General features: G+C 36.1%; 1 protein-coding gene across 12 annotated transcripts in view; it reads right to left on the bottom strand.

Annotated features, from left to right (window-relative positions):
* Window positions 1-27,820, bottom strand: part of Znf148 (zinc finger protein 148) — a 183,162-nt gene that overhangs the window by 64,987 nt on the left and 90,355 nt on the right. For all 12 annotated transcript variants that reach the window (XM_023702177.1, XM_023702184.1, XM_004642165.3 and 9 more), the window contains 3 exons: window positions 16,988-17,113; window positions 6,800-6,923; window positions 5,544-5,627 (listed from right to left, as the gene is read on the bottom strand). In XM_023702177.1, coding sequence (XP_023557945.1) covers window positions 5,544-5,627; window positions 6,800-6,923; window positions 16,988-17,113 — 334 coding nt within the window. The remainder of the gene's footprint in view (window positions 1-5,543; window positions 5,628-6,799; window positions 6,924-16,987; window positions 17,114-27,820) is intronic.

Genomic DNA, 27,820 nt, shown 5'->3' with positions numbered 1-27,820 from the left:
TCCCAAGTGGTGGGATTACAGATGTGTACATGCAGCAGCAAGATAAAATTTAAATGTGAGCATTTTTATCACAAAAATGTTATAATTTTTTTAAGTCTTGAAAAAAGGAGTGTTTCTGAAAGCACTGTAAAACTAGAGAATGTTAGCCACAGCAGCCCACTGTTCTCTACTCCCTTATAGAGAGAAGTACATACATCTAAGAACTAAAGTCCTAAAGAATTTATGGGTAGCACTGGTGGTACAGTTCAGCAATCTGAGCACTTGTTCAGTGGTCTAAGCGCTTGCTTTTCAAATGCAAGGACCCTAGTTTGATTCCTAGTACTGCATATCATGCAAGCCCCAGAACCGGGCATGTGGCGCATGCCTGTAATGCTGGCACTGGGGAGGCTGAGAAAAGAGGATCATTATGAGTCTGAACTGTATAGTGAGACCCTGTAGCAAATAAATAAATAAATAAATAAATAAATAAATAGATTTATAGTTTATTTGTAAATCCCTCCACCACCATGGCAATAATGATTGTTTTTTTTCTTAAAGAAAAAGGCTTTATGTCATTGTGACACTTGTAAATAGGCATTTTGAAAGCATTCCCTACACAAAGCACCAGACCACAAGTAAAACTGCCAATGACAATGAAGGTCTCACTTTGGTAAAAACTGAGCAGTGATTCTAGGCCTAAACAAAGTTATCCATTTGAATTATCTTCAAAGCAATCTCAAGTCTTTATTTTCTCTCTCATATCCTTCAAACACATTTTAAGAATCTATAATATGCATCATATGCATCTATGCTACAAGTACAATTCTGGAGAATATTTGCACTATGAGTTTTCAAACCAGAATTCCAGAGTTTAGTTTCTAGACAAGAAAGTATCCTCCTCTAAAATAGATAATTCCAGATTTAGGAGGGAATTAAATGGCAGACTATCCAGTTGTGTGTTAAAAATGTTTCTATTTGGTTTTTAAAAGCTACAGACGGCATATTTATTGTTGGTCAAATCTGCCAAGCATAAAATTATTTTCACCCATCCACTCAGTGAGTGGAGCACAGAGGGGTTTGGGTGTGAGGGACTAGGCAGTCAGTGTCATGAGAACTAAGGGGCTGTGGAAGGCTGTAAAAAAAAAAAAAAAAACACAGCCTTTAAGGACAGATGGTCCTTACTACCAACATGCAAGGATCAGGTGATAAATAATTACCTTCCTAGCAATTTAAAAGTAAACATGTCAGAAAAAATTATTTTATTGTCATAATAATTTAAATGCAGTCTTCTAACTTAAGAGCCTACAGAAAGAGAAAGCCTTGACAAAGACAAACTTTAGGACACTCTTCAAAAGCCATTTAGAGCATGAAAGAAAGGACACCAAGGAGAATACATTTGTTAAGACATGTATCTTAAAACCAATTAGCTGAGAGGTAATCTGATTAGAAGACAAAAACATTTTATTGTTCTTAGAAAGTATCTATAAAGAGTCAAAATTATGAAGTAAGAAAAATCTACCTCTTCTACCAGTTCCACTTAGTGGAGTCAATGGGGAGGCAGGAAGCAGGACTATGGAGCAGACTGAAGTCTTGCTTCAAAAGAAAATGTTTTTGTTAAGGAATCCTAGTGATTGCAGTGCTCTAATTCCTCTGAAGTCTGTATCTTCTTATAAACTTTGTCTCTATCATGAGAACTCCAGCCTTTGCTTCTGTTCCTTTTAGATGTTATGAAACCATAGGGAGGCTTAAGTATAACTGATTTAGTAGCGTAACAAGAAAAACTCAAAAAGGCCACAGCTATATTTGTGCTTCTAGCTCTCTGCGCACATTCAGTGATTTCACACTGTCCTCTCAACTCACAGAGATCTGAGCTGTAGCCAGGACTCTCTCATTTACGAGATTACATAAATTTAGGAAAGTTTCTCAACTACTGTGTTTTCAATTTCCTCGTCTATAAAATGGGGACAAGAACACATCCTGCCTTTCAAGACTAACGTAAGGACTAAATAATACATTTAACCAAATATTTTGTGCAGTATTAAGTTTTCATAAGCATAAACTACTGGTTACACCTGTTTAAATCCAAGATTGGGGCCCGAGGAGATAGTTCAGTGGAATAAGCGCTTGCCTGGCAAGCACAGGGTCCTAAATTCAATCCCCAGTACCGGGTAAGGGGGCGCGGAATCCAAGATTGCCCCACGCCTAGCACAGCTGCTTTTCCAGTCAAGGTTATAGGATTTTTGACCAACATTTTAAGGATTTTTTTTTTTTTTTTTTTTTTGTCTTTCTTTCTTTCTTTCTTTCTTTTTTTTTGGCGGGAGGCTGGCTCAGAATGCCTTTAGGGAAGGTTTGGCTGGCTTGAGTTCTGGGGATCGAACCACAGTAACCTGAGCCTGACTGCTTTGTTGAAGCAGCCACTTAAAGAATTGAGCTAAGGGGCAGGCCCCCCAAAATGGCAGAAGGATTTGTTTTATTTTGTTTTTGTGTTGATCAGCATTTTAAGAAAGAATTCACAATAACAATTATCAGAGTATAAACACTGTTCCAAATCTTTATCAGATACACACCCACCTACCTACCCTCTCACATATATTCACTATATTTTTAATTTGGTCTCAAGCTACTTTCTACCTCCCTAAATAACTATCAACAGATAGCATATTTTGAGCATTTTGTATAGAACTATACAACACTGAATTATACTGTGCTTACTTATATATCTGCATCTCCAAAGAAACTGTCTCAGATTCTTTTGTATTTCTGGTGCCTAAACATATTGGCGGATCAGTCAATTTCTGTCAAATGACTAAATCATCAAAATCTAATAGGTATTAAAAATGAAAAAAAAAATTAACCACTTTCATTTTTATCTGATCAGGTTTTTCTATCACACAGATATTTAAACTTAGCTATAGTCATATAAAATTGTTTTTCCTATGGTTCCTATATATGCCCTTCCCTCTGAATGTGATAATGTTTAAACATTTAAAACAACGTGCAAAATCATCTTTTAAGAAGTACAACATCAAGGGGCCAGGGAGATGGTTCAGTAGAATAAACGCTCCCTGGCAAGTGCAAGGGCCTGAGTTCAATCCCCAATTCCGGAAAAAAAAAAAAAAAAAGGAAGAAAGAAAGAAAGAAAGAAATACATCATCAGAATAACACAGATGTGTTGCACAACTAAAGCTTTCTTTAAGCAAATCAGTCACATTCTTGCTGCTCCTTAGGCAGAACGAAAGTGAGGCAAGATTAGGCAGAACAGGTTGTTTCTCTATGTGGCAAAACTGCCTGAGGGTCCCTTCACAGGTATTGCCATATACAATGAAAACATGTATTAATGACAATTGGACAGGTACTCAATTCAGAGAAATAGGAAGATCTTAAATATTTTGAATATTTATATGATATACTATCACCATCATTCTCAATTCTATCTAAATGTAAAAATAATTTTATAGATTCACCAACTATGTGTTTATCATAAAGAGCACAATACTGTAAATCAATTCTATAGAAACGCCATCAAAGGTCAAAAGCTGACCATCTTCTACATTAAAGTTCCTTCTAAAACTTGGTTTTACATTTTTTTTTTACATTTTTTTTTAAAACCTGCAAATAAATACTTGCTCTAAAGTGAAACTTAAAATTTTAAGATATGCATCCTTTTATAATAAAGTACATTTCTAAAATATGTCCTCTAAAATATGTTTCTAAATCATTAACAACTAAAAAGCTGATAGTTCACATATGGTAAAACATATAAATGAAACAAATAACTAGGAAGAAGAGAAAGTGGGTGGGAAGAAAAGGGAAAAAGAAGGAGGGAAGGAGAAGGAAACTTATACCCTAAGGTAAGTAAATAGCCATAGACTAATTACTAATATGTAAATAATCACTTTACCTACCCTAAACTTCCTTAAACACTCAAGGAAACAACTATCTCAGAAAAGCTTTTCCCTTTGTCATTTAAGAAATAAAAGGAATAAAGACAGGAAAGGAAGAAATCAAATTATCATTATTTGCAGATGATATGATTACATAGAAGATTTCAACAACTCCAACAAAATATTTCTAGACTTAATAAATCAATTCAGTGTAAGTGGATACAAAATCAACACTCAAAAATCAATAGTATTCCTGCACACAAACTCAAAGAAAAACTAGAGAAATAATACCTTTCGTAATAGCATCCAAGAAAAGAAAGCAAAAAAGCAAGCAAACAAGCAAGCAAGAAAAGGAAATATTGAATATTGGGAATCAGTCTACTAAAGGAGGTAAAAGACTTTTACATTGAAAATTACAATACTCTGAGACGGGAGATTGAACAGTATATCTAAAAATGGAAAAATAGCCCTTGTTCTTGGGTAGAGTAAATCAATAAAGTGAAAATAGCCATACTTCCAAAATTGTTATGCAGAGTTAATGCACTCCTGATCAAAATACTAATAGCATAACACAACATAATTAGCTAAAAAACGATCCTAAAACTCATTTGGAACCAGAAGAGACCCAGTATAACAAAAACAATTCTGGGCACCAAAGGCAAAGCAAAAGGGATCACAATCCCTGACTTGAAATTATACTACAAGGATACTATGATAAAAATAGCACTGGGCTGGGGAGATAGCCCAGGAGCATAAGCTTGCCTGTCTGGCAAGCGCAGGTCCCAAGTTCAATCCTCAGTATTGGAAAACAAAAACATGGTACTGGCAAAAACAACGACTCAACGGTCAATAGAACAGAGAAGATGCAGACACAACTACAAACAACCTCAAACACCTTATCCTTGAGAAAGGGGTCAAACACATTCTCTGGAGTAAGATAGTCTCTTTAATAAATGATGCTGAAAAAACTGGCTTTCCACATGCCTAAGATTAAAACTAGACCCATATCTTTCACCATGCACTAAACTAAAATCAAAATAGATCAGACCTAAATATTAAAACACAAACATTACATGTGCTGGAAAATAGACTAGGTAGAACTCTTGAAGATATAGGTGTGGTCAAACACTTCATAAACAAAACCTTGACAGCACAGGAGCTATCAAAAAGAACCAACAACTGGAATCCCATCTTATTAAAAAACTTTTGCATAGCAAAGGAAACCACTACCAGAGTAAAGAAACAACCCATAGTGTGAAAAGAGTTTTAACCAGTTGTTCTTCAGATATCTAGAATGTATCATGAACTCAAGAAAAATGAGATCCCACCAAACGTAAAGATCTAATCCAAAATGAGCATCTGAAATGCATATACTTCTTAGATGAAGTCGAAACAACCAATACATATATGAAAAAATGTTCAACATCTTTTTGTCACTTAACATATGTATTTTAGGTTATTATTATTAAGCTGTATTTTAAAGTAGTTTATTGAGTTTGGACATTAAAGCCAAGAACAGTTAACACTGACATATTAAATGAAGAGAAAGGATAAGGTGTTTATATAGTGCTAAGAAACAAAATAATGAATGTGCCAATAAATTGCTATTTATTTTTTAAAAAATCTTCCCTCCACATGAAAGATTAGTTTATTGACCTTAGTAAGGGCAGCAACACTCACCAGTGTGAATCTTCTCATGTCTCTGTAGCAGGTACTTCTGTATGAAACGCATGTCACATTGACTACATTGAAATGGTTTTTCGCCTTAAAATAATTTCACATTCATAAATTAGTCAATGGATAAAACAACAATTTTTACTTACTACTCAGGAAATATAAATCTTGAACCCCAAATTTTGGAAAACCCCAAAACGCCCCCTATAAATTTTTAAGTTTGCATTAACAGTATTTTATGTCCTCTCAAATTTTCTCCCATGATTTAAAAATTTACATTCCCACAATCACGCAAAATGAGGTAAAATTTGATCTATATCCTTCTAATGAAAAGATTTAAAATAAAATTTAGAAATTGTAGTTTGAGAAAGGACTGTAATAGTTAACATTAACTCCTCTTCTTTATTTGAAGAAAGGGGCATCCATCCTGTACACTGCAGCCAACTATCCCTTTTTGCCCTTTTAAAATAATTACTGTCTTTTCAACCTTCCCCCTCTGCAAAGGACCCTGTCCTTCTCAGTGTTGTTAGGTCTGCTGCACAGCTTCATGGGAAGCCATGCTACAATTAAAACTCTTACTTTGGCACTTTCTGTCCTTGTCTTTCACAGTAACATCTTCCAAAAAAGAGCCGTCTACCCAAGTCTTACATTCTTCATCCACTTGTGGCCTGACTACTCTGCCTTCTGAAAAGCTTCTGCTGATCTTGTTATTTATTCCAAAAATGGCTTTTTCTCAGTTCTCTAATCCTTTCTATCCTCTGAGGGTGCAACACTGTTGATCATGACCTCCTGGGGACTAGTTCTTCTTTTGGCTGATAGGACATCACAGTACTTTTCTAGTTCATCAAACTTCCTGCCCCAATTCATCTTACATGTCTAGTTTGTTTCCAAAAAGATCCATGATCAGTCTTTAGTTCTGTTCTCAACACCTTCATGATCTTAGCTATCATCTTTTTATTTGTTTTCACAATCTATATTTTAAACTCTGTATGGGTATCTTGCATAGAAAAACTGAATGTTCACAGGCTTTTAATAATACATTCAGTCCAGTGAATTGTCCAATTAAGACTAATTGTACATAACCCACTAATTGTTTTCTCCTTCAGTCTTCACTAGTTTCCTTCTGATACTGTGGCTTATGAAACCTGAGTGGAGATGCCAATTCAGCTATGGACTTAGGAATGGATGACATTTACACGAAGATAAAAATAACAAAGATAATAATTTTAATGGCTATAAGCCCATTTTAATTCAAGAAATACCTGTATGAATGAAGACATGTCTCTGTAAGTGATAGTTCGTTCTAAAGGCAGCATTGCAGTGCTCACAAACGTGAGATTTAGGGGTTTTCAAACCAAGTGATCCATCCTCATTTATTGTAAGGATCTAGTTTTAAAAAAAGCAAAAACAAAAGAAGTGTTTTAAATGTAGTGAAGTATTAAATTTTTAAAAAGGAGAATAAAAGCAAAGGTCACCAGAGGTTATATTTTTCATAAATAATCTTGAAAAGACTGTAAGTATATTGTTATCTTTAATTATAAGAAAGTACAGTATGTCTCAGAATGAGTAAAAATCATCAACAGAAGTGCTAAAGTAAGATCTTGGCACTCTGCCTCCTCTCTTGTACAGTTAATGCCTCAAGGGGTCCCTAAGTGTTCTCTAAGTGCCAGGGTGAGCACAGCTATATTTTCAATTTCAAACTTGCACATATGTAGGGAAAAAGGTTTATGTTGTAACAGGGTCTAAATATTCATCAGTATGGGACCAGTTACATATATCATGGAAAATGAATACAGTATTATGTGGTTTTAAAATAAAATGAGAAAACACTATAACCTTACACAGAAAGAACATCAGCATTTTCTAAGTTTTAAAAAAAAAAGCTAAGATTTATTATGACTCCAGTATAGTCTTGCTAACTTTATATGCAAAAGTATACATACTGGGACACACATTTGTTTAAATATGTATGTACTTAATATACTTGAAAGGATATACATAAAATGTATATAATCTGGGTTGTGATATACATAAAATGTATATAATCTGGGTTGTGATGGCTAAGAAACTAAGGCACATAAGAGATAAAATGGGAAGGAGATTTTACATTATACACTTAAAATACAATTCTGAACTACGTGCTTGCCTACTAATTTTTTTGTTGTTTTTTAGAAACTAAAGTTTTCAAGTCATCTTATGGTAGAATTTGGAGTATGTTTCAGAATAGGCTGTCTAAAGTTGTGCTAGAAATACTATACTATTATTGTTAAACATATTACTAAAGGTATTTGTCAGACAAATAAATTAGAGGTGGATATAGGGGGAAAGACATGTGCCAAAGAACTCAATCTTATCTTCCTGGGTTTCTTGAAATTGAAAGTGCTGTGAACCTGGTATAAACAGTTAATGGGAAGAAGCTTACCTTGAACTTCATATATTTCCGATTTTATCTACAAGTTGTTCAACACACAACATTAAACCACCTGTCATCAGACGTGGTAAAGTGAAACTCCTAAATGATTCCTGTTTCTATTACCAAGGAAGAAACCAAGATGGCAGAATATGACACAGAAAGCAAAGAAAACAAGAGGCTAAGATGAAAAGGGGCATAGCCAGTAAGAGGAAAACAGTGCTGGATATGGAAGTATTCAAAATGTGAGCTACAAAACTAAGTCTAAGGGGGCCTGCCCATTAGCAGTTCTTTAAGTGACTGCTTAAACAGAGCAGTCAGACTCAGGTTGCTGTGGTTCAATCCCCAGATCCTCAAGCCACATTAGAAACACCCTGAAGGCATCCTGAACCATCAAAAACAAAACAAAACAAAACCAACCCTTCGAAACTATGTTTGAAGGGACCTAGGGAACAGAATTATGGAAAACATTCTAAGAAATGTCAAGGACTGTGAAGACTGATTAGCATCTGCAAATGCACAACTAGAACCCCTTCTCCAACCTATGAAGGACTGTAGTTAAGAAAAAATATTTTAATCATGCAAAATATTTTTTACTTTTAAATTCAGGAGACAGTTTACCCTATACTATATGCAAACCAACAGTAATTATTATGCAGATTACACAGGGAAGTTGGGTTCTGGGCAAACTGCCAATGTGATCCACAATGCTTCCAAGTCTATGGACCAAAATCATGGAAAGGAAACATTTGGCAGGAGAATTAAAGGGGGTGTCACAGTTCCTGAACATGCAGTGATAGAATGGAAAGTTTCATCTCTGGCCAGTCAATTTAAAATTTTTCCAGCTCCTCCAAGTCTCACAATAATATATAAGTTAACACTGTGCAAAAAGAAAAAAAAAAAAAAAAAAGAAAGAAAAAATATATATATAAACTAACATTCAAGACAATTCTAATGTAAAACAACAGAAAGATGTTAAGTGTTTTCTAAAAGCAGAACTAAAAAGACAGCACTAGGTCATTTGGTTTTTTCTTCACATATGTTGATAGCAAATAAGATCTAGGTGCCCCAGAACCATGAGGTTCAACAGCTTTCTGTGGCATAGCAACTGCTAGGAAAGGCTTTGTAAGAAACAAATCTGGCACCAGTTGCCTAATGTGAAACAGATGTAATCACTGACTATACACAGCTCTTTTATGAACATTTAAAGAGTTTTAGATAATTGTTCTCTAGCACTGGAAGTAATACTACCCTTCAGTGTAGAATCAGGTTGTACTTAATTCAAGGTGAAATTTTATGGGTGAAATAGTTACCACTGTCTTGCGCATAAGCACTGAAAAATCTAGCATACTTCTAAGGTCAGACAAACACCAAATTCTTTTACCTTTTATATTTTTCTGCTTCTTTTCTTAGACCAGAGTAACAAATTCCTTTGCTGAAATGACAGAGGATGAAACCAATCTTGCCTCAAATGAACACCTATGGCCCTTCCAATTTATAATCGGTTTTTTAAATTGATTTATTAGGTACAGGGTCTCACTACGTATTTCGAACTCCTAGTGATCTTCCTGGCTTAGCCTCCTTAGTGCTGGGATTATAGATGTAAGACACCACGCAGTTTCAGGGCTGGCATGGAATGCCCAGGGTTCTTGGGCCAGCAAGGCATGTGGTATCAGGGATTGAACCCAGGTTCTTGCACTTACCAGGCAGGCACTTAGACCGCTGAGCTATTTTAAATGTATCCACAACATACCAAAAACATTAATTAAAAAAAAAAATTGATTCATACAATTTTTACCATTATCACCTCAGTGTCCAAAATACCTCTGGAACATAGCAGAGACTTCATAGATAATGGCATGGCTATCTGCTAACTTTATTTCTTTATGCCACATTTCATTCCTAAAACAAAATCTCTCCTAGAATACTTTTCAGTTTTTCAGTTTTTAGATCATCAAATAGTGTGCCACGGAAGAGAGAGTAAGCACGTGAAGAGCAAAGACTCCTAATGGAACAAAAGTAGCTCCTTAATGCAAACAGAACTTCTCCCTTGATTGGCTTCTTCTCTTATTCACATCCTTTCAAGATCTGTTTAGTAGAATGGAATGTAGCAGCTGAGTGCACTTGACTTAGAGATGAGTAGTCCCACTACTACTGCTACCCTGAAACAATTTTTATTTCCTTTTTCTTCCTCAATATAAGAACACTGTTACAACAGTTTTCCAACCTTAAATTTTAAACTGCTGGTCACTGCATGTATGGACACTACTTTACTTACTGTCAACCTTATTTCAGCAGAAATAACGTACATTATAAAGATAAAGTAATGAGGCTGCAACAAGTGAAGAAATTACTAATATTCTCAAAAATACTCAACACATTTTTTTTCTTATTTAATAAATGTAAATCTGGATTTTACAGGGGAAAAATTTAGTATCAAAATCCTCTGGTTAATCTGCTTTCTTAAATCTCATGGTCTGCTCTGATACACTATTTGCAACAAAGCTGTTTGTAGCTACCTACCTACCTACTATGTGTCGATGGTCATATTAAGTCAAACATCCATTTTAACCTGGCAAAGCCCTAAGCTCTGCCTATTCAATGGACAGACTTCTCATTCTTCAAGGATCACTGCCACTGAGTAGCTGAAACCAGACAACTCTCAATAAGAAACGTACTACGTTCTTACGGAAAACAGGCAATTTAGGTTTATGCTATTAAAACTATTAAAGTATATTTTAAACTAATGACTACAATTTTATCATACATCCCTAAGTCAACTGAAATTGACTATTAAAGCACCAAAACCCAAAAGACTACTTAGAGGAGAAAGTTTAGGTTCTAACCTCTTACGGTAAGCAGCTGTACTTACAACTCAATGCAGAATAATGAGCTCTTAAAATTCTCCTTACTCTCCAAATCAATTAGAAATGAAAGGACAACACCAAAGACAAATAATGTCATCCAGAGGAATAACCATCACATTTGACTATCACATTGGTGTTTATATCCATCCCATCCTACCCTCAAGGTAGCTCTTCCTTCAGGATCTTTTACTTATCTCTCCATACTAGATTTTTCTTCTTACCGGTTTGGGAGTAGGGTACTGGGAACTGAACCCAGGACCTTTACACACAGCTATACCCCTTGTCCTCTCTAAATGTGTAGGGTCTAATTCACTAGGTTGCCCAGGTTAGGCTCAAACTTGTGATCTTCTTTCTTCAGCCTCTCACAGTGCTGGGATTACAACCACATGGCCAAATTTCCTTTTGAAATGGCAAGCTTTTGACAGTCAGCAAATGAAATTTACTATTCCATAAACTTGATATAACAAGTAATATTCAATGGAATGACCAACCCCAAGTTTCAGAAAAGATTCTCTCTCATTTGCTGAATTTAAAATATGATATTTCCTAAAGGAAGACTTACATCATCAGGATGTTTTTAAAAGGGTTCAGTTTCACAGGAAACAATCCACCCAGCACATGGTAATCCAGGAAAAATTAGATAAATAAAATACTAACAGATTATTTTGCTGATTTTCTTCTTTCATTTTCTCATAAGTACTACTTCACAATTCTTGCTTTCATTCCCAGTTTTATAATCGCCTTCAAAGCCACATCTTCTCAAATAAAGGTAAATATGGAGAACAAAGTGTGACAAATGACTGCTATGACCATATCCCTGCTTTATTTATTTATTTATTTATTTATTTATTTATTTATTTAGTGTGTGTGGCCAGCTCAGCCCACCAGGGGGCCGGGCTGGCTGGCATGTGGTGCTGGGGGATTGAACCGCGGCCCCTGTGCTTTGTTTAGCTTAGTTTGTTCTAAGTAGGTGCCTTAGACCACTGAGCCATCTCACCAGTCCGTCCCTGCTCTTTTTTTAACTACATTCTTCTCATTCACTATCACTGAATTTTAAACCTTTTTGATACCAAAACTTCTCATCTTTTCTGGGAAGCAATGGTATATAATAAATTACTGGAAAAGGGTTTTTTATATATAACATAATCTATTAATTATAGAATATGCTTTCTACCCTATGTGAAACATTAATAATCTATTTCTATTCAGACCACCTAATGTAATCTAAAAAATAAACTCAGCTTCTTTCTTCACCAGAGAGCTAGTTATGTACTGAATGAATGAAAAAAGGAAAAACATTTCAGAATAAAGAGGTACCTTGCCTCCTCAATTAACTGCTTGAGTATGAAAAGATCCATAAAACGTATATAATACTGGACTATGATATCATTATACTTTACTAAAAAGGATTCTTAGAATTCATTAATGTTAACCCAACGTATGCTCCAATTCATATAATAAGTTAACAGCTAGGACAAATAACAATACTTTCTTTAATCTGGAAAATTCTAGTATTGAGGTTTGAGGGTCTTAAGTTCAAGTGCTCATCATAATTACCTTTTGTTCTTTCACAGTCTAAATACAAACTAAACCCCTGAATAAGATTCTCCAAAGATGGAGCCTGGGGGCACCTGAAATGTGTGTGGGGGAGGGAAAGCCCTACAGGTAGGTTACACTAAATGCTCTACAGTGGAATTAAGTTTACAGGTCTTTTTTTTTTGGGGGGGGGGAGGTAAGAGGGTGGTCAGTAGTGGGGATTAAACCCAGGCCTTCACACTGGGTCTTATTCTCAGTATCCCCTGGCCCTCCTTTGGAGACAAGATCTCACTCGCTAAGTGGCCCAGGCTGGCCTCAACTTGGTGATTTTCCTGCTTCAGTTTCCAGACTACTGGGATTAATACAGACATGCATCACCACACCTAGCAAGTCTATGCAGATGCTTCACTCACCTCAGTAATAGGTCCTAACACAAAACAAAACAAAAACAGATTTCAATGGCAAAAGAAATACTGAGTAGCCATACAGATGTAGCAAAGTAAAAATAAATTTAATATCCTTAAGGAATGAGACAGTGAAGAAGTAAGGCCCAGTCAAAAACACAAGTCTAACACTTAGAAGTTTTCAGGATGAGGGCAGCAAAAAGCCCTAACTCTCAGTAATCTCCAATGGGTCTGCTGTAATACATATGATTTTTAAAATGTTTACAGCATCAGCACTAAGGTATTGAAAGCTAATTTATACTCAAATGTACTATATTTAAAACAAAAACACAATAAACATTTCAATAAAGTAGTGAAAATAAAATGAAATTTAGACAAGAGATGTAGCTGTGGTAGAGTGCTTGCCTAGTATGCATGAGGCCCTGGGTTCAGTCCTCAGCTTATCCATCCTAAGCTCCCCCACAAAAAGACATCTGACCTTTAAGAGACAAGCTTCTACAAAGTAGGAAATTTACTTTCATGTAATAGGTTATTCCACAATGTAGCACACACCTTGGCCTAGGAAATAAATACTCCCTAATTCAATTGCCCTCTTAATTTGATATATTGTTAAACATACATTGGCAATTTTCAATTATTAACCCTCTGTAAGATGACTAGGCTTTGCCACATGACAAAGGTTCAGAAAACAATTACTGATCAACATCCATGATAGCTAATGGTGTGATATGACAATACACTATTTCTTGCCTCAAGGGTTATCTTGAAGTAAATCGTGTTTACCAAGAGGTATATATACTCTGGCATGTGTTACTAAAATTCCTATCACACTCCTTTAGTTATATTTCCTACACAACTCCCCAACTTGACACAATAATAGCTCAAAATATTCATAATAGGAGAGGTCAGGCCATGGCAAAGGCGTTGGTGGACAGTAGAGTCTTCTAAGAATAATGAATTGTAACTCTCACACTCCCATCTGTGGTTTTTTTTTTGTTGTTTGTTTGTTTGTTTTTTATGTATTTGCTATAGGGTCCACAGGGTCTCACTATGAAGATCAGACTCAGTGATTCTCCTGTTTTCAGTCTCATAAGAGCTGGGATTACAGGCATGGGCCACCACACCCAGTCTTAATCAGTGTGCCCCAGGGATTGAACCCCAGCCACTACACTCTGCCTAAGCAGGCACTTTAGTCCGCTGAGCTATCTGGCCAGCCCTCCATCTATGTATTATTTCTAGTACTTCACTGTCCTAAGAACTTTCTAAAGGCTGCCCCCAAAATATTTTCTTACATGCATTATTCTTAGAATAGGCTAAAATTCTGAAAAACTAAAAGCAGTTTTTAAGAAATTCAAAATCAGCAACATACGAACTTACAAACCTAGATGAACTCTTGTCATCAAAGTGGCAGAATACATTAATGAAAAATCTTTAGTCTGATTTTAACACACTCCTGAGAAAAATGTAAAATATCTCACTGTTTCTGCCCCAAAATTCTGAAACTCACACACACACACACACACAAACACACAAAAATTCATTCAGAGACTGCAGATCAGTATTTAAAAAGCTTCTATACCTATTCTTTGTTCTGTTACATGTAACATGTGAAAATAATTTTAAAATAATTATTTTTATTATTCTCACACCATCTGCTATAAATTATCTCCTAAAACACTGACTGGCTGTTTTCTTACGTTACTCAGAACAGGCCAAGTCTTTCAACTGGCCACTACAAAGGCATATAGATAATTAAACGGTATCTTCATAAATGTATTTATCTCAAATTAGATAAAACTCTAATCTATATTTATAAAACAATTAGAATACATCACCAAACACTATGAGTAACAGCCTAATATAAAAGATAATCTGGATTTCAGAGTATCAGATACTACACTATAGAAAAATCATTTGAAAAATATGGTAATAAAATGTCCAGGAAAATGTAGAACTTATATATATCATACTGATTGAATATCTTAGAGTCCCCATAAATCAGCAATGAACCCAAATACACTCAATATCACTAGTTCAGAAATTAATTCTTCCCTCAAAACATGGAGTTTTCCTACACATGAAGAATTTTAGTCATTAATACAAAGAACAAAAACTGTACCATAAAAAATACTAGGAAAAACATTAAAACACCAAGAAAAAGGGAGAAAGGACTTTAAAAAAAAGGGGGGGGATTTTAAAAACCCCAGGATTTTACTAAACATAAAATGTCAATGAAAATGAGAAAACCAAACTTAAAATGACCAGATACCAAAAAATTCAAATCTGAACTCTCACTATAAGATATAATAGCAAAGACTGCCATTCAAGGCTGGAGAGAATGTGGATAGCCACATGGTGGGTCCACTTGAATAACAAATGGTACAAGGATTCTGCAAAGAATAACATCATCAAGAATTTTTTTTTTTTCATGTCTTTTGATTCAATTGTGCACAACAATTACATACAAATGTTTTAAGTGCAGGGCCAGGCGCAGAGGTGCACATCTGTAATCCCAGCCCTCAGGAGACTGAGGCAGGAGGTTCATTTCAAGCTTGAGACCTGCCTGGGCTACAAAGTGAGCTCATGACCAGCCTGATAAAGTGCCTGCAGGGGCCAGGAGCTTGATCCCTAGGCCTGCCGTGCCGGCCCCGCCCACAGGGCGTGCTGAAATAGTAATTGAGACTGGGCATGGTGGCACATGCCTGTAATCCCAGCTCTTGGGAGGCTGTAAACAGGCGTAGGGCACATGCCTGTAATCCCTGCTCTTGGGAGACTATAAACAGGCGTATCACAAGTTCGATCTAGTAGTGAGACCCTGAACACCCTGTTAGACCCTTTCCTAAAAAAAAAAAAAAAAAAAAAAAGACCAGGCTGAACTATATAGTGAGAACCTGTCTCAAAAAGACAAAAACAACACAACAAAACAAAACATTTTATGTGCAGTGTGATTTAAAATGGAAACAAATCCAACTTTCAAAGAACACCAATGGTCAACATGGCAATCAATACATTAGCTATAAAAAAATACACAGCTAATAAAAATGTTTATTAAAAACCATTAGTAACTTTGGTAGTGTAAAATCAGTTTATACACATTTCAAGAATCAGGAAATTAAATCTATACATATACACATAAAAAAATCTTTTTAAAAAAAAAGGGAATAGGGCAGGAAAATCAAGGCAGTTATTTCTAAAATAAAATATGATTGCAAGTTACTTTGTCCCCACATTTTCAAAATTTGCTATATTAAGAATGTCACTAAATCCCAAACTAGTGAATTTTCAATAATCAGGGAACAAGAAGGACTGGAGGTAGTTGCCAGTTTCCATGGTATAAATATTACCACTGTGGCTAACTTTAAGTTACCAATTGTTTGAGGAATTGAACTGCAAAATTGCATTAAGTTTTAGGAGTCAGCTCTGCAATCCAGTATGAGCTACACCAGCAACAACAGCATCCAAAAGCATACAACATGTATAAATAATGATTATGATTCAAACCACAATACAAAGAGTTCTGACAAAAAAAAGACCACTTACATAAAATTTTAAGAAAAATAGCCTTTTTCACTGTGTAAGTGAAGAAAGGATAGAAAATAATTATAAGGACACAAATACACATGTAGTTCACAGAATTCCTATAAATACTAAAAATGCTACCCATAGTAATCACCATTGTACAAAAAAGAAAAAGCAGATAATTCTAATAGTGCTTACAGAAGTATTGTGTATCTACTAATCTACTCAGTCCTAAAACAAAACACATTATGCTTCCTAACTCCAGGTTTCTAGAATAGAGTTGGGAATAAAATGAAGTCCCTGCCTTCATGGAGCTTACAGTCTGTCAGGGATATGCTACTTTTTCCTGATGTGTACCTGGCACTGAATGTTGGTGAAACATTAATATCAAAATAAGTAAAACTAATTGAAATGAGACGCAAAGGTACGGTATACCATCAGTTTTTAGAGGAAGGAGAGACACAGGAAAAGAAGTTTGTTACCAGAAAAAGGACAGGTTGAAAAGGCAGAAAATCTCAAAGCCATAGCCTACTACCTCTGTGTAGACATATAATCCCTGCTCCTTTCTGGTGAAGCTGGTACCTAACACAAACTTTACTGAAGCATGTAACAATTTTACAACTGCCATGAGGTGCAATCTGGTTCTTACCCACATGACAAACCAACCACTTGGGATTAAAGATTAGTGATCACCACCTTAACATATCCTCTTACTTTTGCAGGAGAACGTTGTTTCCGCTTCTTCTTTTTCTGTAAGTCTACTGGCTCTCTGATTTGTTTTTTGTCTCTCATCAGCTGCTCAGATACATCAGTAAAAGTAATTTCCTGCTTTACACTTATCTGTTTAAAAAAAGAAAGCCGAATTTAGAAATGCATAAAAAAATTCATTGTGACAAAAATCCACTGTATGTTTAATCCTTTCCTGGACCTACAAATAGGTGCCCCTCGGTGTCAACATATGTTTGCACCAACCAGAGAGAATATTATCGAATTTATTAACAGTTAACAAATAAAAATCAAGGATATACAAACTGGGGGAAAGTTACGATTTTTAAGGGATCTACCCTAAAAAAGATGAAAGATATCTTGGAGAATTACTGTTATAAACAACTTAGTAGAACACAACCAAACACAGGACATAGTAATATCAATTTCATTCCTATATACAGAAAACTGATGCTGAGGGTACAAACACAAAGCAAGGCTAAATTCTAAAAATTAGCACAGTGAGTGAAAAAATAAGTATCGTAGGCATCTCTATAAGCTCTCTTTAATAAAATACCAAGAAAACAATGCAAAATTTAAAAAATGATTCTATCAAAAATATACTCAACACTGATGAACAACAGCCAGTAGTTTCCTGGCCTTTCTAGCAACCATCACCAACTATAAAATCTCATACAATTTTAGTCCACTTCTCTGCATGAGACACAATGCTTACTATACAACAAACAGAGACATGAACATTTCAAAATGTCCCCCATTTTTAGATCTCAGCTATCAGAGTTATTCTAAGAGCAACACATCGAGGTACTAAGGTCACTGGATTCTCATAAGATTTGATGTTCAGTCTTCCCTTCACTGCTACATTTTCAATCGATACTTAAAATAAAGACACCAAAATCTTAAACTTTCAAATCAACACGCTAAATATATATAAATATAGCAAAATTCTTTAAGACTATCTGAGCAGCTCAATGTGTTAATAATGACTTAATTTTTGAAAAATCATCAAAAAGCATTGTACAAGGATTATGAATATCTTACAAATTCAGAGTATAAGCTGGAAGGCATTTTAAATAGCTCTGCACTTCATGAGTAATCTGTTCAAACATAACCTAAGAATTTAAGACTGACAAAGAAGTTTACATAAATTTCTGAAATATGGGCAACGTGAGAATCACAAATCAACAATGGCACCAAAAATATGACATAAATGATTATTTAGCTAATATTATGAGGTTATAGAGCAGCATTGTGGCCACTGTTACAGTTTCTTTTTCTTAGCAATTATTTAAAATAGAATGGCAAAATCACAACCAACAGGCTTTGCAAAATAGGTGTTTTACTATCTCTAAAGTGCTATTTACTAAACACAGTTACACACTGGGCTGATTATGAAAAAGAGGCCTGAAAAGCAGCTGTGGGCTGTTGTGTTTTCCTCACTATAGCCCACCTGCCCACCAGGGTGTACTTTTATCTTGCATGTTCTTCTTTCATTCAGCTCAAGCGTGCTCTGCAGAGCCAGTTTTCTCCCTCGCTCTTCACTTTTACTTTTTCAAATAAACTGTTGCCACTTTTAAAAAAAAAAGGAAAAAGAAAAACACAAAAAAGCAGCAACAGGAGTTGTCTTGTCCTTATTTTGTAGAGGCTCCAAAAAGTAGCACACAAATTGCAAAGAAACCATGGAAATGCAACATCCAGCAATAAAAGAGATGCTTTTTAGAAAGTGTTAAGGAAAGTGTAAGAAAGATTTAAAAGTAAGCCCTGCAATCACCAGCTATCTACAAACCAAAGAGTAGCCTTTCCATGCAAACAGAAGATTAAAACATATATCTGAACTTTTTAGTTACTTCCACATACAGTACATGGAAGGTCAGTATATTAAAAAGATCATTTTCAACTACAAGATATAACTTTTAATATTAAAGTATAAACTAAACCTGCCAGTACCAATGAATCAAACCAGTGTGAGCATAAATAGACACATCATATGTTACGTATTTAGAATGTTCTAACAGGCTTACCACTCATTAATGGAAGAGTGATCTCTCTATATCACTCATAACCATACAAGTATTTGGTGTACCTAAAGTACTTAGAAAAGAAGTTCGTAAATTTAAAAACAAAAAAAGTTAAGTGTGGTAATGACAGAATAGCTACAAAAAATAAGTCACAAAAGTATAGAAAAATTTGCCCAACAGAGGCTAGCTACCATAGTGATCTATAAAAACAAGAAAACATTCACAAGGGAAAGAGATAATCCATTTTAAGTTAATTAATCTTTCCTTAATAATTCACTTTAAATGGAAACCAAGATCATAGTATTACTTTTGACAAAAAAGAAATCTAAGCGCTAACACTAAAGTAAGTCCGAGGATATGTCCTGGCTGCTGTTCCCCTGAAAGTTCTTAAATGTATCTTAATTCTCCTGACCTTACACCCAGCCAATTGTGGTGGTACACACATATAATCACAGCACTCTGAGAGCAGAATGATGCAAGTTTGAACCTAGTATAGGTAATTTAGTGACTTGACAAGACCCTATCTTAAAATTAAATAAAGGGATTAACAGTGTAGTTGATTGTGAAGACCCTGGGTTCAACTCACAGTACTGTGACATGGGGGGCAGGAGGAAAGGGAGAGGGACTTTCCTTTGATTCATAAGCCAAAAATCTAATTGAAGCCTACAATCCACTTACTTGCAGGATGACATGCTCCATCTTGTATTATTTGTTTTTGTGCAATGCATCAGAGCTCCACATCTGCATCTTAAGACTTTTGAAATGGTGACTTTTTACCTTCTTAGAATGGTTTCTACATATCTAGAGTGGTTATTTCATTCTACCCCCCAAATTAATAAGCTTGTCCTACTTTTATATCTATTTCATGTACAATTAACACATTCTTCACTGGGTCCCTTAATACCCTTCACTTGTTTATTTACTCAACAGTAATTAAGTGCCTGCTGTGTGCTAAGTTCAGCCAGACTTAACAAAAGAAAAATATTCTAACAGGCACAAGCACCACTCTAGATATGTAGAAACCATTCTAAGACGGTAAGAAGTCACCTCTGCAAAAGTCTTAAGATGCAGATGTGGAGCTCTGATGCATTACACAAAAACAAATAATACAAGATGGCACATGTCATCCTGAAAGAAAGTGACTGGTATTAAGAATAAAAGCAAGAATTCAAGGTGTGGGGATGAAGAGTAAATAACCACAAGCCTGGCTGGCAAGATACTAAGCATATGCTTAGGCAAGCGCAGGGCCTGGGGTTCCATCCCTGGTGCCACATGCCATGCTGGCCCCACCCCTGGGTGCACTGAACCAGCCACCAAGACCAGGTGGTGGCACATGCCTGTAATTCCACTGCTGGGGACGCTGAAAACAGAAGGATCACTACGAGTCTGAGCTGCACAGAGTCTGAGCTGTGTAGTGAGACCCTGTACCACAGATAGATAGATAGATAGATAGATAGATAGATAGATAGATAGATAGATACTTCCTTGTTACAGACTCTACATCAATAAGTACTATCAGAAACACATCACCAGGTAGAACAATGAGGAATAAATACACTTTTTGTTTGCTAGTTTTGACCTATTCCTCCCTCCCACCTTCCAAACAAAATGTTAACTGACTTGTGGGATCATTTGAGATTCTTCTTTTCATTTCCAACATCCTGCATGTGCATCCAGAGACATTCCTTTCACTCCAACTCACTTTGCCCATCTCACTGACAGAGGGAATTATCTCCCAGGGGCTTCCTCCACAAAAAGGTTTTTGTTTTTGTTTTTTTGACTAGCTCAGGCTGCCTTAAGGGTGGGTCTGATGCAGCCCGTGGAGCTTGGGATCGAACTGTGGTCCCTTGTGCCTGACTGAGTTTTCCCAAGCAGGCGCTTTTAACAACTAAACTAACCTGCAAGCCCCTTCTCCCACAAATAAACTGATGAAACTCCTTAAACTCTTTTTACCAGGGATCAAACTCAGGACCTTGCACTTGCCAGGCAAGCACTTATTCCACTGAGCTATCTCCCTGGCTTAAACTCTTTTCTTATCATTTCCCAAGGGAAGAACCTGCTCCACTGTCAGTAATAACAACTGTATGCTCCTCAGCTCAAGTTTAGAATTCTTTGTGACCGGCTTCAGAAAACAGACCTAGGAAACTTGACAGAGCATCTGTCCTTAGATCTCTTCTTCACTTGTGGAGCCTTGTTCTTACCAGTTTAATTTCAGGGTTTTGCCATTATAACTTCTACTCTATCCACTGAGTAAAGAGAAAGTACCTTTCTGCTCACCGCTGTACCCTGCTAATGATTCGAGGTCTACCCACCACCAAAGGATTCACAGCTTCACAGCAATTCTAAGTGTTCTGACCCTATCAGCTACTTCTCTTCCTAAAAGCACAATGAAATTGTGCCTACAAAATGAAATTCTCCCTACAAAAGAAATCCTTGTGGAGACCTAAATTTTTCAGCTACTATGATGCATATGATTAAACCCTCCAAAAAAAAGTACCTGTACTTGACATACAAAGATAATAATTGTCCCCAAATTTAGAAAATGGCTATTCTGAGAGTGAAAGTAACACATAGCCATATATACAAAGCATGTATTTAGATGTTACCAAGAATCTGTTCCACAGCAGTGCCTTGGAAACATTCAAGTTGAACCAAGGTAACCACAAATAATGAAAGATACAACACAACTGTATTGCAAGCATATAGTCTAAAGAACATCAGCAATAACTGGGTATATTTATAGAGTGCAGAACAGAATTGTCAGTGTGTGTCTAGGTATCACAAGGATGGTTTTGGCAGGAAGAATTAGCTATAACCAGCCAACAGGAAAAGGTCAAATTCCAAGCTCACAAAGCATAGAGCAAGGAGGGAGTTGACATAATAAATTAATGGGCAGGACTTTGAGCATCATGAACCGTTAGTCCTCCACACTCCTTACCCAACAAGAGCACAACCAAAATTTTGAAAAGAGCTACATCTGTTGGGGAGAAAACTGATAGCTGTCCCTTGATTCTGAATTGGTCAAGAGGTCCACAGTCAAACTGTGACCTACTTTTCTACCACATTTCTTATAAATTTATGTTTTGGTACCTGTATCGGCATCTAGCAGTCCAGATAACATAGATGAAGTAGATAAAGTAATCAGGTTTCTTACCTGGAATTATGCCAATCACCCCTACCTGTTGAAAATCCTATTCTTCCAATTTCCATGACATCAGCTGCTTTTAGTCTTTTTTTTTTGTGGTACCAGGGATTGAACTCAGGACCTTGCACTTGCCAGGCAAGCACTTATTCTACTGAACTATGTCTCCCTGGCCCTAGTTCTCTTTTTCTTTGTGGCAATTTTTCTCAATACATCCCATTTATTTTTTTTTTTTTTTTAATTTAGGTAAATCTACATCAGTAGCTCTCAAAAGTACAAAAGTCCCTCACTCCTTTCAGTATAAATTCTCCCCATGAAACTACTTTTACCATATCTTTTATTTTTTAGTAACTCTTTTACTCCCTTTAGGAAAGAGTCACAGTACATCAGCTATTTACATGTTGACGTTACAGAATGAATACATTAAAAGATATGAAAATTTACTTGTCATATATTAAGTCATACAAGGGAGGCTGGCAAAAGCATAAGACAACTGTCATTAATTTTTGTTTAAAAAAATTACTTTGGACTAAAAAGTTAGATGCTAACATTTAGTGACTTATTGTTATTTATAAACAAATAAAACACAATTCCTGCATTTTTAATTCCTGAAACAGTAAACACTGGTATATGTAACCAATCTAAGCAAAAGTTCTTAGGAATACTCAACCTTTTCTAAGAATGAAAAGGGGTCTCAGGGCCAGAATGCCTGAGTATTGTTATCTCAATATACCTTAATCACACTCTGCATTTCTCTCTTCTCCATTTAATCTCTTTTAATACAGATGTGTGGGCCTTGCCAAAATAGGTACTCTGTGCATTTTAGTAGATTTATAGCATTCCTAGCTGTCTGCTGAGATTACCAAGGAAGAATGAGCTACCATGTCTAGCACCCAGAACTTCAGTTTCTACATATTATGCCAAGGGGCGGGGGAAGAGAGAGAGAGAGAGAGAGAGAGAGAGAGAGAGAGAGAGAGAAAGAGACAGACAGACAGACAGAGACAGAGACAGAGGCAGACACTGAAGCATCTTTAGGAAATGGATGATTCCAAAACTGTGATAGGGAAAAATAAAGTGACTTAAAAATTGTAGTGTCCGCAGTTAAAGTACTCAAAAAAGGATCACAGCATGTATGAAATGACCAAAGATCACACAGTATGAATAAGAAAATGAGTATTAGGGCCGGCAGTATTGCTCAGCAGAATAAGTGCTTCCTTAGGTAAGCGCAGGGGCCAGGGTTCAATCCCTGGCACTGCATGCCATGCCAGCCCCACCCCTGGATGCGCTGAGCCGGTGATGGAAGTCTGGGCATGGTGGCACACACCTGAAATCCCAGCACTAGGGAAGTAGAAATCAGGAGGGATAACTACAAGCTGCGTAGTGAGATCCTGCATATAATAAATTAATAAGTAAATAAACAAACAAACAAGAAAGAAAGTACTGATGATACTGGATTATGGTCTACAGAATACTTAACTACAGATGCTTACAAATACTGATACACAATCTTAAATTCTCTTCCAAGATACCCTCTCAATGACAAAGGAAAACACAATAACTTTATAGCAGGGAAACCTTAGAAATAGCACCTTAACAAACAATGAAGGTTAATCCCACCAGTTAAAGACTTATCCCAACATTATGTCATCTATGATATGATACCATGGGAGCAATGTAGTATCACTTTTGTAGTGTTATCAAAAAGCAGTAAACAAAATGCAAAAAGTATATTCGATATTGTGAAAGGGAAAGAAACTGCACAAAAGGAAAGAACAACTGGGATGAGGAAAAGGAGAAAAGGGAAAAATATATATGTAAACACACAAGATAGCTAAGATAACTGTACTACTAATTTTATTATTTTATTGAAAAGAACAGTTAATGCTTAATTTTTTATATCTAGTAATCTGCACTACTTTGAAGACAAGAAAATAACCACTGTGAATTCCTATCATCTTGTTTTCTGAAATTCTGTACTGTTCATAAATTTATCATTTTAGTCTCTTTAAAATAAAAAAAAAACAAAAACAAACAAGAGCTTCAACTTAACTAGAGGAAAGTTTCAGTCAGACTTAAAATGAGAGATACTCTACTAAATAACTGATCAACATTTATCAAAAGTATCACGGTTGGCTGGATGTGGTGGCACATGCCTGTAATCCCAGCACTTGGGAGGCTGAGGCAAGTGCAAGTTCAAGTTCAAGACCAGCCTGGGATATATAGTGAGTTCAAGGCCAATCTAAACTACATAGTGAAGGCTGGTGAGATAGCTCAGTGGGAAGCACAAGGACCAGGGTTCAATCCTCAGCACCATGTATTTGCGCTGGCCCTGCCCCCAGGTACACCAAGCATGGTGGTGTACACCTGTAATCCCAACACTGGGGGGGGGGGGCGCTGAAAACAGGAGGATCACTATGAGTCTGAGCTGTGTTGAGTCTGAGCTGCGTAAGGAGACCCTTTATCGAATAAATTAAAATAAACTAACTACATAGTAAGATCCTGTCTCAAAAAAACCAAAAATGAACAAAAAGTATTGAGATTATATAATACAAGGAATGAGTAAGAAACTGCTATAGACTAGAGAAGTCTAAGAAAACATAATCTCTAAATTAAATGAAAAGTAGGATACTGAATTCAATCCTGGAACAGAAAAGGGATATTAGATAAAATTTAAATAAGGATTGTAGTTTAATATAATTTGTAAATGCTAAGCTCCTAGTTTTGACAACTACTCTGCTGTGACTGCGTAAGTTTTAACACAAAGAGGAAGCTGGGTGAAGAGTTTTATATGTAATCTACAACTTCTGCATTTTTTTTAAATTTAAAATTACTTTAAAATTAAAAGAGACTGGGGATATAGCACAATTTTAATAGGGCTTACATAGCACTCATGAGACCATGTTCCATCCTTAGCACCATAGATTATTTTAATTTATTTATTTATTTATTTATTTATTTATTTATTTTGGTGGAACCAGGGATTGAACTCAGGCCCTGGAGCTTATTGTACTGAACCATCTCCCCGGCTCCACCATGGATTATTTTAAATAAGAGAGAGAGAGAGAGAGACAGAGATAGAGACAGAGACAGTGACAGTGACAAAGAGACAGAGAGAGAGACAGAGACAAAGAGGAGAGGGAAGGGGAAGGAGAGAGGGAAGGAGAGAGACAGACACAGAGACAGAGAACAGGGAGACAGACAGACATAGAAAACTTTAAAAATTGTTTTACACTCTTTTTTCTACCTACAAAAATACTTACCACTTATATGGTGATGTACAAGTTTGTGATTCTTCCTCCTCAGTCAAATAAGATTCATGATAACATTTACTATGTACCAGACGCTGTCTTAGGGACTAAAGACACAATGGAGTGGTGTGGTGTGCAGAGGACACAGAGACACAGAGTCTCTATACTAATAAGAGTCTATTGCGTTTAACCATACATTAATCCTATGAGTAAGCATGTTCACCCCACTTTAAATATAACTATTTTGTCCAAAATTGGATTAAGAGAGAAACCCAAAATTTAAAACTACATCTTCCATATGCAAGGACCAACCAAGACCCTAACTCCTGTGATCTGTGAATGATTTTTTTTTGGTGGGGGGGTGTACTGGTGATCGAACTCAGGACCTTGTGCTTGCAGAGGAGGCATTTATGCCACTGACCTATTTCCCTGGCTGTGAATGATTCCTTATACTCATGTTACCAATAAAGAAACTAAAACTTCAGGAGGTAAATGTTTTACCCAATCTATAAAATTTTATTTTATTTATTTTGGTGGAACCGGGGATTGAACTCAGGCACTTGCGCTTGCCAGGGAAGCGCTTACTCCACTGAGCCATCTCCCCGATCCCAATTATTTGGTTTTTTGTTTTTATTTTTGTTTTGTTTTGTTTTTGGTATAAAATTTTAAAACTAAACCTTAAACCAAGACCTGACACCTTCCAATCCTATACTATTTCTGCTCTTGTAAGTGCTTACTAAATCTTGAGTATTCATATTTACTTTAAAATGGTTTAGCACAGCCATATTGTATCTTTCCATATATGAACTATAGTCTGGATGTTTCTAGAATACAGACTGAATCTCTAGCACTCATGGTGATTCTGGGACATCTAAGGGATATTACTAATGTAAAAACAAATTTTAAAAAATGAATCCAAGGGGGCCAGGGAGACAGCTCAGCAGAATAAGTGCTTGTTGGCAAGTGCAAAGGCCTGAGTTCAATCCCTGGTTCCACCAAAAAAAAAAAAAAAAAAAAAAAAAAAAAAAAAGAATTAAGACACATGCCAACAACATTTAGATAAAGCATTAAAAGACTTGAGTTCACTGCCACATCTCCGCCTCTAGCTGAAATGAGGAGGGCATCCTGAGGTAGTATGGCAAAGCAAGAAAAGTCAATTTGGAGCTAAAAGAAATACAGTCTAATTCCAAACAGTAAAACTACCAGCATGAGGTTGAACAACTAAAATTCATTCATTTGGAACTTTTATTCACTTGTAAACTAGAGGGTAAACTCCCTCACAAGATTTCTGGAGCACTGAATGAGATTATAACCAGCACCCAAAACTATAGTATCTGGCAGTATACAGAAGGAATCTTCCTCCATTACTGGGAACTGAACCCATGGGTGCTCTCTCACCTAGATTTTTATTTTGAGACATGACAGCTGAGCTAGGTACAGTGTTGCCTGTCTGTAATCCCAGCACTACATTCTAGAATAAATAACCAATACTTATCTCAAACAAACAGGCTTCAATACAGTTAAAAATAAATATTTCCTTCCATATGCAAGCTACTTTCCAATTTCTCTTTCAATATATTATCTGCTTCCTTTCTAAACATTCTCTTTTAATTTTCTTCTCTACTCGCTACCCAAGATCAAGTCCAGATGGATCATTTTTTCCACTTGTGTTTCACATTTCCTTCTCAAGGTCATTATGAAGACAACAGAATGGGCTTCTCATATACCACTGAAGGAAACCAGATTAATCATTTTTTAGGAATGATAATTTGGCTACTATATATCAAGAGACTTAAGAAAACTCTACTAAAGAAGAAAAAAAATCTCTCATGACAAACTATATCCACATATAACATCACAATCTTATTTATGACAGTGAAAAAATACACAAATGTCTAACACCCATGACAGAAGTTACAATACAGCTATTTGGCATTATACAGTTACCAGTAATAGTACTTTAGATTAGTATCAATAATGCAGAAAGATTCATGGCTGAAGGTTAAGTGATGTAGACAAATATATACATTATTACAAATTTATAGAAACACAGAAATATATGTGAGGCAAATTCTTACACAAACACAAATACCTACATAGGAATACAAGAAAGAAAACATTACAATGCTAGGCAAAGAACACTGATAGTAGTTATCTTGGAGTAGAAGGATTATAAAAATGTTATGATCTTTATAGTTTATAAAAATTTTACAGGCACTCGCGGGACCGAGGTGGCAGAAAGACCAGAGCTCTCGCTGCCAGCCCAAGGAAGGATGTCTCCCGGCCTGCAGCAAGGGGCCCAGCTGAGGGAAGGCAAACCCGCACCCTGCTCCTTTTCCATCGAGCGCATCTTAGGACTGGACCAGAAGAAGGACGGGGTGCCGCCGCTGAAGCCTCACAGGCCCTGGGCAGA

Source organism: Octodon degus, unplaced genomic scaffold (assembly GCF_000260255.1).
Source record: "Octodon degus isolate 3935 unplaced genomic scaffold, OctDeg1.0 scaffold00147, whole genome shotgun sequence".
NCBI lineage: Eukaryota > Metazoa > Chordata > Mammalia > Rodentia > Octodontidae > Octodon > Octodon degus.
This window is presented reverse-complemented; position numbering and strand designations above follow the sequence as displayed.